The following is a 17,186-nucleotide window of genomic DNA, read 5'->3' on the forward strand; positions in this document are numbered from 1 at the left end:
AATCAGAGGATCCGAGAATATTTTGGTTCTCAAGTGCGAATTTCAGCAAAAAGCGCGAAGCAAATTTAACCCATTTTAAACTTTTCGCTGGAAAGACAGTTTAGTTAGCTCTTAAATCAACTCGAATGAAATGCAGATCTGCCTAAGAATTTAACCGAAAAGGTTCAACTTGTGTCCCATTCAATCAGATTTCCGCGCTTTGATTTTTTTTGCAAAAATTATTGAAATTGGGCCGGATGATAAAAACCCATACTTTGAAGAACATCATGATTTATGGTTGAGCTAAGTTTTTTTGTGAAAAAAGCAGTCTCAGACGATGAGCCTTAAAAAATGAGTTTTTTTCTCAAGATTTGAAAAAAAATTAATTAAAACGCAATTAAAATAATTTATATAGTCAGTTATTTGACGCCAAATTTGAAAGAAAATTTACGAAAAAAAATTTTAAAATTAGTTTTTACTCGTATTTCTTGTCTGTTTGATTTTTCAACTAATTTGATTTTTTTAAGTTTCATTCCTCAGTGAAGCTTCAAACGCATTATGTTTTAATCTTGTCCGTACAAAAAAGTTCAATACAAAACAGTATTGTACAGAATAATCCAAAAAATCATATCAAAGTAAAAAAAGCAGTCTCATACAAACAAAAAACAGTTGCAAAAGTAGTTCAAAAACCAGTCCGAAAAACAAACATCAAAGAGTAAAAAACAACCCGCGCTGACAAAAATGGTTTCGGATCGATTTAAATTGATTTTAAATTGACTTTAAATCGATCCAAACTGATTAACAATGTACATTTTACAAACTTAAATGGACTTCAAATCGATTTAAATTGATCTTTTTGAAAACTTTAAATCAATCTAAGTGTCAAAAAAATCGATTTCAATCAATTTTGATGGATTTTCAGACCCACTGAAATTGATTTGTTTTGCTAACATGGCGAAAAAAACATACCCTTTAAAAAATTGTTGGAATTTTTTAATCTCGATTTTTTAAATATAAACACTCGTGACAGATGTTAAAGAATTCAATAAAATGATCCACATAAATCAGATTTTAAGATCAAAAATAGGCAATGAAATTATAGAAATTTATTGTAAACCCTATGTAACAAACAAGAAAAGGGTCAGAACAAACTAAAATTTGATTTCATTATTATGCAATTAAATCATAGAAAATTATGCAAATAAATCAGAATTTGGGCAAAACTTATGAAACAAATCAAGAAGAGGGTCAATATAAATCAGTTTCTGAACTCAAAATATACAAGAATATCATAGAATTTTATCGATTTTTTTGGTCTTTTTATTTGGTCTGTGTTATGCTATAAAACGCTATGGATGTAAAATGAAAAAAGATAGGCAGTGAGTAAATGCAATAAAAATTCGAAACTGATAAATCTCGAATAAAAAAATCGATTTAAATCGATTTAAATCCGTTTTAATCCCCTCAAAAATAAAAATAAATTCAGACTGAAAGAAATGCATTTAAATTGATTTAAAATCAATTTTGATCAATTTTTTTAACTGGGACTCAAAATCAATTTAAATCGATTTCAAATCGATTCAAATTAGTCTTCATCTTTTTAATTTAATCTTTGTACTTTTTTGATACTAAAATTGATCTAAATTTAATCAACGTACTTTTTTCATACTAAAATTGATCTAAATTTATTCAACAAACTTTTTTCATACTAAAATTGATCCTAATCCATTTTGTCAGTGCGGGAACCTTCCCCGCACCAATAACGCTATGTCGTAAATTCAAATTTTTTATTTAAAGTTTTCTTATTTTTTATTAGGTTTCCTGTAACGATAAAATAATGAAAGTTTGCAGAACAGTTTTTGAAGGCTTTTTGCTTATTTTGTGCAGAAGAATAGTTCACTAAGCATTGAGGCTGCCAAAATGTTCTTTTAAAATAAAACTCGGCTAATTTTGCTTTCTTTTAGATGAACACTGGTAGATTGGGAGGAGCGGCACCTCCTTCTGTGTTACCCTTTGTGGGTTGTGGAATTGCTTGTATTGCATACTCACTCCTAGCAGTGACATACGCAATTGTCAGGTATGTAGAACCAATTTAACATCTCAGAAAAGTTTTTAAATGAGAAGACGTCAATTATACACTTAACTAGGTTAACTAGGTTCTAAAATAGACTTCAGCCAAGCAGTATTGATTATTTTATAAACATAGCTGAATAGCTTTATCCTAAACTAGCTATTGGGTTGGACGTTCCTAACTTGCGGTCTTGCAGGAGTTGATCTTAAATCCAACGGCCTCAAAATTCAAAAAAAATATAGGATCTCGAATCAACTTTGAGTTCACAAACTCCCAATTTCAGTGAATGCATCTCAGAATCAAGTAAAATAAACTGATTTCTTTGCAAATCCTTCAAAAAAAGTTTCACTGAGTATCCATTAAAAAAAATTAGTTTATATAGCAATAAGATAATAACCGTCAATTAAATCAATTTGGAAAATATTTTAGGTTTTTTGCGAGGATAGTAAAAGTTGTTCAAGCCAAAAAGTAATCTGTATTGTAGAAAACTTTGTATTTTAATTTTTTTGTAACAAAATAAAAAACTTTAGGGGTTTTTCGGTTATTTCAATTCAATTGTTTGATAAAAATTTGATTAAAAATGAATTGAAACTGAACTTTTTCTTAGCTAAATTTTGCTTCAACCGAATTCAAGCAAAGTTGTTCAATTTTCAAAAAAGCAATCTGGGGTCGTTAAACAGTAATGAGCATTGCTTTTTTTTGGTTTCAGAAGTGCTCGTCGGAATGTGGCCCCAGGTGTGGTTGTCCACCTAAGTGTCTCCCTTCTCCTGTTGAACATCTCCATGATGTTCGCATCAATCAAGGACAGGATAAACCCATTTGACCTCTGCTCTTTAGTCTCCATTGGTATGTAGTGATGCAAAGAATTGATTCGAAGTTTTTGGAACAAGTGAACATGCATCGTCAAATTGCACCTTTCTTGATTTCCAAGATATGTTACGCTTTATTAAAGCTGAAAGCGTGATATTACGAGATGAAGTATGAAGAACAAGTTTGTTCACGATAGATAATTGGTTGAGCATGAAAGTTTCTTTTTTTTGCAGCATGTTATTTTGAAATTGGTTTAAATTGCACAAAAATTGAAAAAAGTAAACACCTTCTCAATCTGTCCTCTTCCGACAAGATTTCCGGGACAGATTGTTAAGGTGTTCCGAAAGTGTAACTTCAAGGCAATCAGGATCAACAATATAAAACGCGGGCGTTCTTAAACTTTAATCTAATATAAAACAGTTGGTTATTGCAGGAACTCGCTTGGTTTATTTTGAGACGTTAGAATCTAACAACTATCGCTATAAGCAGTTTTCAGTAATGCATAAAAAAATCTCGAGAGCTAAACTACCCCTCCCCTCCCTTTACCCCACTTCACATACACATCGGCAATATTTGTAGTTTTCTGGTGCAGGGGCGTATCTAGGATTTTCTCGAGTGGAAGGAAGCGGATTTTCAAAAAAATGTCAAAATTTTGTCGACCTTTTTTTTAGGTCGACCAAATTGATTTTTCGAGTTCTCCAAAAACACTAAAAAGTGACTGTTTTGGCCAAATTTTCTACGCCGAAGGCAAAACTAAAAAAAGGCCAAAAAATGTTTTTAGCCATTTTTGGAAAATTTTGACCAAAAAATTGCGTTTTTTCGGCGCGCTCCCCCCCTTCAAAAAATATTTATTTTAAAAATAATATAATATATAGGAGCCTTTGGAAAATTTTTAGGATCCGATACCAAAAATGGATACTTGAAAATAGTACAAAGGGGGGGACCCTTTGGGTTGGCAGGGGGTCGAATCCCTGAAGAAAAAGAAACGCCCCCCCCCCCTGAATCCGCCCCTGTTCTGGTGTTTTGAACGTGTTCTGTAGGTTTATCACTTACAGTACAAGCTATTGTTTATGGCGATTGCATCCTGTTTACTCTTTTGTCTCTTCTGCAGCCATGCACTACTTGATCTGCTCTTCTCTCATGTGGTACTGCGTGGAGGGTCTGTTCCGCTTCAGAGAGACCAGTCTGGCCAACAACTCCTCCGTCTTCTACAAGTGTGCCGTCATTGCATGGGGTCAGTTTTAATTCAGTATCTACCTGAGTTTTTTTGCTTTTGTTTCTTTTAATCACATCAGTTTAGGTAACAATTGTGAAAAAAGTTAACAGTGAAGGTCGCAGCAGTTTAGGTAAAAAATATTTAGAAAAAGAACACAAAAAAAGCAACTTAGGTTCTATCATATTAGGGAAAAACTGTGAAGTAGTAAAGAAACGATTACGTAACTTGGGACAAAGTTTACCAAAAACAACTTTTCGAGAAAGCCATTTCAAATACCGCCTCAAGAAAGAATACACAATTCTAGCAACATGGACCAATGCAAATTTATTATGGTAGAAATTGCGAAAAATCTGTCGGAATGTTTTTCGAGAATTACAACCGGCGAATAGTTCAAGGGCCCGAAATTCTGGCAAAAGTAAGGGCCCGCTGGCAAAAAACTTGTCCTTATAAAGTTTATTTCAATTTTTCAGGAGTACCTGCAATCATCAGTGGTTCTTCGGTAGCCGTCAAAATGGGACTCACTTCTATTTCAGACACGTAGTGAGTATTGAGATCAATGGAGGAACTGAAATTCTCTAAAATCCAAAAGAAAAAAACCAAGTTTGAAATATAAATATTGACTTTACATGACAATTGATAAGAGGACTCCAAAAGGCCAATATTTCCTTTTCAGTGAAAATTTTATTTGCCATCAGAAACGGATTTAGAAAAGTGCGCAGGTTCGGTGCAATTTTTGGTCAAAACTTTTCGAAAAGTATGTCAGCAAACCATTGTCAACAAGCATACGGTGTCAACAATTTTGACGAATTAAGGCCTAAAGTGTTCTGAAAGAGCTGGAAATATAGAATTGGTCGACCAATAGAAGTCGAGAAATGATTCAAAATTTTTTGAAAGCCCTAGTCCGCCCTCTCGAGAAAAACCCCAATCTGCGCCTGCTTGGGATACTTATATAAAAGTATAAAAAGTAATATAAAAACTTACGTCTAAAAATATATTATCGCTATAAGATAAGAATAAATTCAATTATTTTCAAGCTCCTTTATGCAGCCTTTCATAAATTTATAAACGGTTCGAACTTTCTAATTTCCATTTTCTTTGTTCTGATCTTAAAGTTTTATGCACGACAATCAACTCTACCGGCCGTTTTTGGCACCATAACTCTGACTTTTTTTGCTGCCTTTAACAAAAAATTCTTTATTTTTAGCTGCCGCATCACTCCCGAACAACAATACACGTTTTACTCCCTTCTCCTTCTGCCAACTATAGTCTTTCTAGCTGTCGCTTCGATTCTTTATATTCTGCATATTTTCAAATTCGGATCTGGAAACGCCACGAGAACTTACACCCAGTCCCAAACACTGTCCCCGAACAACGCTTCTTACTTAACAAATACAAGCAAAGCATCTGCGTCCCAAACCATTTTAGTCCTTATAACCATGGGTGTATTTGTATTTAACTGGGTTATTAACCAACTAATTTTCGACCCATCGCAAATCTACATTTTCGATTTCGCGTTTTGTTTCGGAAACGTAATTCAAAGCATGTTGCTATTCTCGACTTTGTGCTTGTTAAGCGACGACGCGCGATACGCTTGGCATTATTTTTGGGCACCTTCTCAAAATAACCCAAAACCTGTTCCGTTGGCAAATGCCAAATTGACCTATTCAGATGCTGGAACGTTGCTTAGCAACGGAAACGGGAACAAAATTACAATGCATTTCGGTGCAACTTGTAATAGCCCATCAATTTCCCCCAATAGTCCGAAAATGTCGCCAAGCCGAAACGGCAAATACCCAAATACGAATGGAACTCTAACTCGAAATCCTGTTTACTCCAATCACGATTCGGATAAGTTCAACTCTATGAATGATGTTCGTTCTGCAGTTGCAAATGGCGCCGTTATTTTTGGCGAAACTCGCGAAATCAAGCAAGCAGTCGCGTGTTTAAACACCCAAGGATCGTTCGGCAGTAGCGTCAGTTCGGGTTTGAATCCCGACACGAATTCGGATCGATTTCAAAGAGGCGATCCGTATGCTGCTAGTTACCCACAAGCTACGACACTTTTCAGAGACGACCCGAGTCCGACTTTTTCAAACCCAGAAAGAGAAAGTTATGTCTAAATTGTTTGACCAAGTTTCATCATAAAATTGTAACCTTTAGTGTAATTGCGAAGTGCGACCAATTGCTTTTATGTAATTTCGAGTTCTGATTTTTGATCAAATTTTGAAATGTTTAATTTTATAATATTGTTCTATAACTGAAAACTGCAATGGGTGCTATAAGTTCGAAAATTTATAATCAAGCATTTAAACTTTATCATGAAATCATCCTAATTAATTTTTCACTTAATTCATGTATACTTTTTCTAATGTCAGTTTGAAAACAGACGCAAAAAACGGTATGTTTCGACCGTCTCGACCAAATTTTGACTGGGCATATTTGGACTGCCTCAACTTTCTCGACAGACAAAAAAATTCCTTTTGGTATCAGGACAAAGCCCTGAGTGTAACGCAATTTAGAGACTTTGACGTAGTTATCGATTCGGAGAAATTGTGGATAAGTTCGGAACAAAATCATTCCCCTACGGGCAAAACAAAAAGCAAAAAGATAAACTGAGCATCTAATAGCGTAAGGATAAGCACGTAGCAGGTCTCAAAAAACTTTGGAATGATTTTGACTAGGCTTAATTTGCCCATATTAAACTTGTTTGACCCATGTTTCGACCCTGTTTGACGCATGATTCGATCTTATTCGACTCTATTGACTCAAGGTTTGGCCCTGTTTGACCATATGTTCGACTTTGTTTGACTAAAACTTTCATTCGACCGTCTTATTTTGCGATGAAATTGGATATGTCTTGACTGTTCTCAACCTATGTTTCGACTGCGCTTGACTTAAGTTTTGACTGTACTTGACCTTTGTTTTGACTGTTCTCGGCCAATTTTTGACTGTGCTCGACCTTTCTTCTGACTATCAAATAACACGAGAAAACAGACAAAAATTTAGAACGCTTGCTTTTCAGATGATTTTTATTAAGCTGCTTGTACTGAAAGTAAATTATAAGAATCAGCAACATTCTAAATTTTTAAAAATTGAAAACTAATTTTTAAAAACTTAATTTTTCGTTGTTACTTACAAATCTTTACGGAATCTGTTGGTCTGAAAACTGATATTTGAGGAGTTTTCAGTAAAGTTTACTTGTTTTTCCACAAAAATCTTTAAATATCGAAAAAAGCGTTCCCTCTGAAACATTTAGTTTCATGGCAAGGAAAACTCCTCAAATGATTGTTCCTGATTGCATTTTGCTGACGAAAATTTTTTCTGAACAGATTGTTTCTGCTCCAACCAAAGTATTGAAAAACCATAGTCTTATATATTAGACCAAAAAAACTCATCAAAAACTGCCAAAGTAAAAAAAACATAGAAGTTTAGAATATTTGCGAGCAGAGCGAGCTATTTTATATCCTGAATAATCACACGCATCTCAAGTTAGTCTCATGCTTTTTTTATTATAAACTCGAAAAACTATTTATTGAAAATTGCATTTTTGTTTAAAAAAACTTGAAATTTGAAAATATGACTGAGCGTCAATAGTTTCTTAGCTTCAGCTGTAGATTCCGAACTTTTTTGTCTTAGCTTAAACTCTGTATAATTAGAAGTAGTTTTAGGAGGTCTAGACTTGAGTTTTCAATCAAGTTTTTTTAAAAAAATTTGCAGCATGTGAATAAGTGCCCGCAAATAAAGAGTAAAAATTAAATATAAAAGATTATTGCGGTCTAAAATGATGACAAAAAGTGGTTCTCATGTTGCTCCTAAAAACAAAACAGAACTAAAAATTACAATCGATTTTTATCAAATTTAGCAATCAATCTTATTCAGAAAAACAAACTTCAGTGTTTTTTGTTTCGAGTCGTGCAAAATTTTGCAAAAATTTCAGCATTTATCAAATGAGTAATGCGGTGATTTTTCATTTAAGAAAATGAAAGTACAAGTTTGCCCCCATTGCCCCTGCGCCGCCCCCAATGTTTGTCCCTATTTTTTGTGTGTGTATGTGTGTGGGAGTTGGGGGGGGGGGTAATACCGAAGATTAGAGTGGAAGAAAGATACTTGCATGCATTCATACATACACTCATACATACATAAATGCATTTTTTGTGAAAAACTGTCTATAAAAAGCAATTTTGACGTAACAGTTAAAATAGAGTCTTATAGAATTTCTTTGAGAACTCGAAAAAAATCAGTATGCCGATCTAAATAATTTGTTGAGACTATTGATTCTTTTCGAGAATTAGCTCGCTCTTTTGAGAAAGGTCTACACCCACTCCTGTATACCTATATACATACATACATGCATACATACATACATAAAAGCATACATCAATATATACAAAACTTGCTCTTCCAACAGCAAGTAACCAATTTTGCTTTAAAATGTGCAGAGAAATTTGTGTGCGTTGATTTTTTGCGTTTTCACGCGCATCTGAATAAAGTAAAAAAGTCAAAATCGTCGTTTTCTTCTTGCAATTGCAGAAACAACAGAGATCGCTAATAACAAAACAAGGATTTGAATTGTTTTTTGAGTTTATCAGACAACGAGATAGTTGATTTTGGCCATTTTTCAGCTGAAAACCAGGCAAACGATTATACAGCCTGGTAGCTTGTTGTTTAGTCGAGGGGTGGATCTAAGATTTTACCGAGGGGAGCGGATTTTCAAAATTGATTAAAAATTTGATAATTCATCTATTTCTGATTTTTTTTAGATCAATCAGTTCAATTTTACGAGTAGAAAATTCAGAAGACCCTTTAGTGACCCAGATAAACTTCTGTGCCTTAGTAGTGAAAAAAACTTAGTGCCCCAGAACGCCTCCGTTAAACTGTTGGTAAAACAGGCCAAAAACGATCATTTAGGCAAAATTTGAAAAGGTTTTGGCATAAAACATTGTTTTTTGGCGCCAGTCCTTTTGTAGTACTTATTAGTTTTGAAGACGTTCTCACAAAAATTTAAGGATCGGTCAGCCAAAATTGAATGAGATGCCGTAAACTAGTACCAAAACGGGAACCTTTGTGCGGTGAGGACGAAGAATTTCTAAGAATAAAGGCCCCATAAATTAGCCAAAACTGGTTTTGTCTATAACTTTTTGTTATAACTTGATTTCGATGACCGTTAAGACATCTAGATAATTTAAAAATCTCAATAGAATGGGTCAAAACTCAATAAAACAATTTTGTTCAATCCTAATCTAAGTCTACAAATCGTCATGTGACATTTTATCTTCTTCTAAATAGACGAAACTTTTTTGTTCACACCAGCGAGGTCAAAGAAGGCTTCGGTATCTTGTTCCACGCAAAATCGTCAACTGCAACTGATACAGTGTGTCCAGAATTTAAAACTTTTCTTCAATTGGGAATTCAGGTGCAACTCAAATTTAATAAAATCTTCTTATTTTGCGTTTTGAAATATTTTTTTAGACCTTTCGAAGAGTTAACATTGAGCCCTGAAACTTTATTTTAAAATAAAACGGTTTCTGCGCTGTTTGTTTTTGAAAACTTTTCGACTCTGAGCCTAGGAAAACAAAAATAGTTTTAAAACAAATAGCACAAAATGTTCCGATCATAGTCTTAAAAAATTACAACAAAAAAGTTGTTTCAGTTCATTGTCGTTTTTTGGCGTGGTGTGATAAAAGCAGCTGAACAAAAAACTAGAGATTAGACATATTTGAAAATCATAAATTAAGCAAATTGAAAAACGCTTTTTTGTAGAAAAACTACTACAAAAACGAAAAAAAAAAGAAAAAAAAAGTTTTACAAAATTTTCCACTCAATATCTCCGAATATGTGTGCTTATATCAAATGAGATATTTATTTGTTCAATCTCCCTCCCCTCGAGCTTAAAAATTTGGGAAACCCTCCTTGTTTAATCAACCCCTCCCCAACGTTAAGTCACCCCTCAACCACGCTTACTCCCCTCGCCAGTTTTAGTTTTTTACCGCCCAGTTTATAACCCCTCCAGCCCCAGTTTACCGCGCCGAAATTTTTTGCGCCCAAGGTTAACGCCCTCCCAATTTCTTACCCCCCATCCCAAGTAAATTGGAGTGGGGTGGGGTTAAACTGAAATGGAGGGGAGTGTAAACTGGAGTGGGGGAGATGGAGGAGTAAACTGGATTGGGGGGTAGTCCAGCCCAGCCCGGGCAGACAATCGCAATTTATGATTAGACCATAAATTGAATAGAGTCGGTATATTAATTTGCAAAAAAAACGAACATAAGTAAGAAATTAAATAAAATGTGTTTAAAAAATTGAGAAAAAAGTATGAAATTTACTGTGAAAATTAAAAGGTTACAAAACGTAATTTGCAGCAACTGCATTTAACAGGAAATGAGATAATTTTAAAACAAATTTGTGAGTTTTATCAAAAATTTCTCAAAATAATCCATTATGATCGATTATAATCGTTAATATTGGATTATATTGACCCAAATAAAAATGGGATTAAAATCCATCTTTAATGGATTATAATCAATGATTTTTGGCATCAAATATGAACTTCCTCATATTTAAATAAACACAGAATTTTTATTTCCCGAACAATCAATCTGGTCGACCTTAAACCAGGTCTACAAAATTTACAAAGATTACTATGGTCTTTTTGTCAGAAATTCAATCAGAATCTCACTGCGTTTGATTTGAAACAAGTTATGACCGGACTATACCCTCCAAAATTTTGCCCAATCATAAGTCAGGGACTATAAAAAATGTTCGGCTGAGACATCCTCAGCGCCCAAAGGGTCCCTATTGGCTACTAACTGTTTACATCTTTTATCGGCAGACCCGTAAACGTACTATTTTAAAGGGAAGAAAGTTATTTATTATTGTCAAACAGCACTTTTTTATCAAAGTTTAGCCTGCGGCGAATTAAAATACATTATAGCGCTTTTAGAGACCTCGAACAATCAATTTGTCGGCCTTAAAAGCTTTAGAAAACTTTCAAAGATTACTTGATTACCTGATTACAAGTTAACTCGTCTTGAGAACCATTAATTTTTTGAGATTTAGTACTTACTAACCCGGGTTGACCGCCATTTACAAAATTACTTGTCATACAGTTCCAGGCAACGAAAACGCTTGTCACAAAAATTGTTTTATTAAATGTGCGGAAAAAAACGTTTATCATACAATTTCCACAGATGAAAGTTCTGTAATAAGCAATTTTTACATTGCTGCACAAAAAAAGATTCCGAAACAAAAATTCCAAATATCAGGGAAGTATGTTTTCTCGACTTTTAGTCGCAATGTAGTTTTCATGCTCACGTAAGCAGTTTTCGAAAAAAATTGCTGCAAAAAATGTTATTTTTGTCCGTAACGTAGTTATGCTGAGTTTCTTATACAAAAGAAAGAAAATACACTCATGTTTTCTTGTGCAAATCGAAACTTGAAATTTTGGATGCCTTTTTTTGTAAGATTTACTTCAATTTGTCAAAAAAAAATAGGCCACCCGTTTTGCCAATTAAAATTTTGTCAAGTAAAACTAAAAGCTTTCTGGCCAAAAACAAATTTCAAAGTTTTTTTCACAGTTCTGAGTGAACTAAAAATGCTTTCTCAAACAATTACTGCCCAAATACGAGTATCTGCGAGATTTCTTCCCCTCAGCCAATGGGGTTTCTTGAATCAGAAAGTCCCTAATTATTGTGTTTTGAGACAAAACACAAAAATAAAGAGTAAAACTAAAAAGAAATAAAAAATTTCTGATTCATGGAAAAATGCTCCACTAAAATGCCTAAATCGAGTTTGAACTACCTTTTTAAATACGTTTTGTTAATGTATTTGCACAACTTGCACGAAAAATTTTAAAACAATTTTCATTAATTATAATGATTTTCAAATGAAGAAAATTTAGAAATGAGCATTAAAATTTCCGTTAGTCCAAACTTCATCAGAATTTTTTCCTCCTGTTCATTTTTTCTTTGGACTATCAATTTTTAATGTTTTTGTACAAGTCCCAAGCATACGTTGTTTAATCCGATTAATCTTTTCAATCGTTTTTCAATCTTTAAACTGTGATGAAGCAAATAAACCGGCACACATAAGGTACAATTTATATTGTACATCTGCCTTGAAAATTAATATTATTCATAATCTGGATTCTGAGCTTGCACTGGAACAAAAAACCTCAATCCTTTCTTTTAGCCGATGTCACGTTCTTGTAACTTCGTCAAAATATTCCTTCCCGATCTTGGTAAGCTTAGCTTTTGATTTTCCACAGATTAAACCACTTGAAAGTTTCATCTTGTTTCAATTTCAATGAAAATCTTGGAAACGCATCAAAGTTTTCAACGTTGGCGTCAAAATTTTTCACACTGGTGAATAAATTTTGGATAATGTATCTCTAAAGGCGCTTTTCAAACAAATCTGAGCTTCAGAGAAGCGTATTATCTCGTGAAAAACGGTTTAAAATGTTCACAATAAGAAGAAGGATATCGTGCAAATGATAAATACCAAACATCCGAAAAACTAAAAATGTTGGAAGTATCCAAAAAACGAAAAATTATTTCGTTAAAACTGTTTCTTTAAACTTTTGCTAGCCTTCAAAATAACAAAAATTAGATCTTGATAAAGCTTTGTGGAAACTTGAAACCTATTTGCAGTCAAAAACTTACAAAAAACGTCTTAAAAATTCTTCATTTGAATGGCGAAAAAAAACCTTTATATTGTTTTGGGAGAGCTTAGAAAATCAATTTCGTTGGCCCTGAAAAATATGCAATACTGTTGCGTTGTTGTTCTGGACCATTATACATACCTATTCGGGGCAGTTGAAACTAATCAAAAAAACACTGAAGACACGTCTCAACTAAAAAATTAAACGGGTGTTTTTGAAAGTAAATTGCATTATAGACAAGCCAAGAATTGTTTCGTAATTGACTTTTGCATTTCTCCGTGACTGCTGGTTCTTTAAAAAAATAAAGTTTCAAAGTTTCTTTTCTGACAATTCCTAAAGATTAAAAAGATCGACAATTTATGATGTTTTTTCCGCATAGCTTTTAGTTGTTATGATGAAGTATCCGGAGAAGAAAATGTAGTATCATTATCAAGTCGTGCCGAGAAAGTCTAGCACAATTGTTTTTTCTGATGTCAGCGGGTTAGTGAAAATAGCTCTCATCCCCTACAATCATAGTCAAATCTTTTAGCTTAAATAGTATTTATGTATTGTATTTTGGAAAACTGGAGCTTAATTTAAATCCATTTCTGTTTCATAAAAAAGTGTTACTTTTTAGAGAGAAAAAACATTTTAAGATTTTTTAAAAGTTTGTATTTTTTTTGTATTATGAGCCATCTCTAAAACTAGCACAGCAAACTGCAATTTTTTTAAAATTTTTTTAGTTTACAAACAAATTGTGCTTGAAAAAGTTCAACAAAAGCATATTCGCTTTGACGCGGTTTAAAAATGTGGCTCTTTCCCACTTCCCATATTTTTCAAATTTTTCAATTTCTCAGTTGTCTTATGAGTTATTATGTCTGAATGAGTGAAGTTACGATGCAAGGTAAAAAAAAAGTTTTCCAACATAGTTATTTGGTCACCAAGCAAAATTTAATTTCACTATAACAGGGTAAATTAGTTATTCAAATGAGGAGGAAAGTTGAAAACAGCTAGAAATGTTCGTAATCATGCAATCTTCGGAAAGTATGTTGATTTTACTTCACAAAACGGGCCGGTAATTTTGGAATTTGACCTACTAAAGAAAAATGTTTTTGATGAAAAACTATATTTGAGTAAAGTGGAATAACTGGAAAAAGATCCATGAAAAGGAATAATCGAAAAACCGAATCCCGGCTAAAACTACAGTTTTGATCACAAGTTTTGTTAACTTTGATAAAAAACAGAATAAACTTTGGTACAAACTTTCCGGTCAAAATCAAACAGCACTAATGACTTTTACAAATTTCGTTTATTATATCAGAATAAAACTGTTCGCCGCTGTTTTAAGAAGCGTTAGGAATTTCCGGATACATTTTCTTGAGGCCGAGAGAAAAGAACAATTGTATAACTTGTAAAAAAAAATAACTGCAGTCAGTACGAGGCAATCAGTACGGATGTAATTTGTAGATTCCACAACCAGCTGTGTTAGGACCGAAGTGTATAACTTATAGAGTAATTTCGGATAGGGTACACCGTCTGCTCGTCACGCTATCTTATTTTCGGCCGGATAGATTCGTGCAACTTCTTAGTCTAATACCGATCCTAATCTTACTCTTATACTATCTAGTCTCAGGTTGTTTAACTAGTCTCTGCTAGGCTCAATAGATCTAGGGTATACTGGTTTATTGCGGCTGCTGAAGTCTTCTTGGAGAGTCAACTAATTTCTAAGTTAAATTCAAATCTCTCTGGTGCTGAAATTACAAGTAATTTCAGAACTTACAAATAAGTGGGTTGTTAGTTAGATGGATCATGATTGGTTAATATTAAATACTTTACAGTGGTAAAATATCTAATTTATCCAATCATAAAATGTAGTTTAGATCAGGTTCCACCCATCCGGGTTTTACAGAGTTTTTTAGAATAGTCTTTCTGCAATTCAAAGGATGGATGATGGACGTTGGTATTTGGCGAACATCTTATTTCTTCTGGGTTTTCTTATTAGAGAAGTCCCAGATTCAATCGTTGTGTCTTCTCAAGACAACGACTGGGTTTTCGCAACAAACTCAAATCTGATTTCAGAATGGTTGGCTATGACAGGTTTTTCCGTTTCATGTAGAGAACTTCTTTTGTGTTTGACCTTGTCTGGGAATGGCGTGGAGATTGTGTGTGGAGGGGATGCCTGGTTACTCGGATCTGTACGTATACTTGAACATCGAGGTGGTCATTGGTCTAGTTCAATGAAGTCCTTTTCTGCGAAGTCAAGTCGTACTCTAAATCCTTTGAGTTGTGATTGTGGGCGGCATATTGATTGTGGTTGGCCAATCTTTTTCGAGTGTAGTGGGGTCATCTTGTCTTTGGATGTTCGTCTTTGGTGTTGTATGCTGATCTATATACTGCAAGATATAATTTACATTTTATAAAATTTTTATTAGTTTAATGTTTTAGTTATGATTTTGGTTAGTTGTTTTCACAAAAGCTTTTTGTTTTAGTTCAGTTATTTTGAAGAGTTACTCACCCTTGAGTAGCTCTTATTAAAAATAGGAGTGTGTGTCACAAAGCGTGGATGTAGCGCGGTGGGTTAGGCCGGCTATAGAGCATGCTCAGGACGTCCTCTTCTGGTGGGTTAGGCCAGGAGTGGGAGTATGATTGCATGCGGTTTTTGTGAGGGGTCCTGTTATGTGACAACGTTTTATGTTGGGTTTGTTGTGGTTTTTCTTATGTTTTGTTGGTTGTGTCCTTTTTTCAAAAATCAAATTGTTTTTGGTATGGGTTTGTCTTTCGACTTTTTTTGTGTTTTATTATTTCTTTCTTAGACTTTATAATAGTCTTCAAAAGAATAAATTATCCAGTTTTAAACTGGGTTAATCCGGTTTGGGTACCGTTGGTTTCCTTTTCTTAGTCATGCTGTTATTCTATGATTTGTGGTGTTTAGTAAGCTGCGTTGGTTAGTGTTGTTTAGTATATAATTCCTTTCCAACCGGGTTAAAGGAAAGTTTGAAACGTGTTATCTTGTGTTAGAGCTGTTGTTTGTGAAAGCTTGAAACTGAAATTCATTATTTTAAACAATTCTTCGTGGGCGAGCTGTGCGAGTGTGGATAGAATCTTTGTGCGAATGAATGGAAATATCAAAAGGTTAGTACTGCATTTTCGTTTTATCAATTTATTACATAGAAATGCAAATTTACTGCTAGTTGTTGGGGAAAATTAAGTTACAAATTTTCATCATTATTAGATTTACTGCATTTGGGAAAAAATTTATAAATTAAATTACTGCATTGGTATTATTTTTATTTAATTGTTTGGTGCAAAAAATTAATAGAGTTTTTAACAGTATGAAGAAGTTTTCAATTTTTATTTTCTTTTGTGAATTTTTCAGATGATCGTTGGATGAAGGCTAAAATTCTAAAGAAGACATGAATAAAGAATGGTTAGTTTCTAATTTTAATTTAATTAGTTAATAATATGTATAATTCATATTTACCTGTTAGTCGTCGGGGAAGAAACCGTGGGGGAAGATGTCGTGGATGAGATCTGAAGTTGTTAGTAATTTAGCTAAGATGCGGATGATATTTTTAGTTTGAAGCAGTGGCGAAAGCATTGAAGTGCTTTAATGGTGGTTAGTTCTTCAGTGCCAACTGCAAACTCATAAGGTGTGTTTTGGATTAGATTATATAATTTGTGATTGAATTTAGTGTTGTGGATGAATTCTAAAATGGGGATTTCTATAGGTTGAACAAATTCGTGTGGGAGAAGGAACGGTCGGGATTCTTCTGCGTTGAAGGTCTTGGTGATGGGACAAAAAATATACATTTGGGTTATGGGATCATAATTTCGAAGAATACCATGAAGGTTAGTATCTTTAATGCAATATGTGAAGTTAAGAAAGAATGGTGAGGTGTATTTGGAATTGATGAATTGGAAACGGTGGAGTGGTTGTCTGGAGGGAGTGTGTAGTTCGAAGTGATTTTGGATAAAACGATAATATGTATATGTGTGAGTTTGTTTAGTGCGCAACATAATATCGTGTGAGCAGTGCAGATCTCTTTCATGTGGTGCAAGGAAATGAAAGGTTAGTGAAAATATTTGGAAGCGTTCTTTAAAAATTTCGTAGGCTTGCGTGTCTATTAGTGCTTCTGAGATGATGTGGTCAAATTTGCGATCAAAGATATTGAGTGTAAATACATATGGTGTTTTAATGAAAAATTTTTCTGTGATTTGTGGGTTAGCGAAGCGGTCATCGTCTAAGAATTGATCTTGGTTAGTTCTGATGATGTTATGATCGTAATATTCTAGCGTATATTCGTTAGCTCGGGGTGCAGTGTATGTTTTTAGTGATTTCTTATATCCGATGTAAGTAAATTGTCTAGGTGTTAGTGGTGTAGTGAGTCGATATAGCATGTCATTATTTCGTTCTATATCGATGTGAGTGTTAAATAAAGGTAAGCAAAGGGGATTAGTAAAATGATAATATGAGGTCC

The 17,186-nt window shown here is 33.8% G+C and overlaps 4 protein-coding genes across 5 annotated transcripts in view; 2 read left to right on the plus strand and 2 right to left on the minus strand.

Annotated features, from left to right (window-relative positions):
• Positions 1–6,373, plus strand: part of LOC134855275 (uncharacterized) — a 98,865-nt gene extending 92,492 nt beyond the window's left edge. For both annotated transcript variants that reach the window (XM_063871754.1, XM_063871755.1), the window contains 5 exons: positions 1,944–2,056; positions 2,760–2,896; positions 3,972–4,094; positions 4,547–4,616; positions 5,281–6,373. In XM_063871754.1, the coding sequence (XP_063727824.1) occupies positions 1,944–2,056; positions 2,760–2,896; positions 3,972–4,094; positions 4,547–4,616; positions 5,281–6,196 (1,359 nt within the window). In that variant the 3' untranslated portion in view covers positions 6,197–6,373. The remainder of the gene's footprint in view (positions 1–1,943; positions 2,057–2,759; positions 2,897–3,971; positions 4,095–4,546; positions 4,617–5,280) is intronic.
• Positions 1–17,186, minus strand: part of LOC134855194 (dnaJ homolog subfamily C member 10-like) — a 434,156-nt gene that overhangs the window by 176,041 nt on the left and 240,929 nt on the right. The window lies entirely within an intron of this gene.
• Positions 1–17,186, minus strand: part of LOC134855193 (dnaJ homolog subfamily B member 9-like) — a 427,207-nt gene that overhangs the window by 169,085 nt on the left and 240,936 nt on the right. The gene's annotated exons all lie outside the window — the stretch shown is intronic.
• Positions 12,152–17,186, plus strand: part of LOC134855592 (uncharacterized) — a 30,997-nt gene continuing 25,962 nt past the window's right edge. The window contains exon 1 of the mRNA XM_063872128.1: positions 12,152–12,309. Within this exon, the coding sequence (XP_063728198.1) occupies positions 12,264–12,309 (46 nt within the window). The 5' untranslated portion in view covers positions 12,152–12,263. The remainder of the gene's footprint in view (positions 12,310–17,186) is intronic.

This window comes from Symsagittifera roscoffensis, chromosome 10 (assembly GCF_963678635.1).
Source record: "Symsagittifera roscoffensis chromosome 10, txSymRosc1.1, whole genome shotgun sequence".
Taxonomy (NCBI): domain Eukaryota; kingdom Metazoa; phylum Xenacoelomorpha; order Acoela; family Convolutidae; genus Symsagittifera; species Symsagittifera roscoffensis.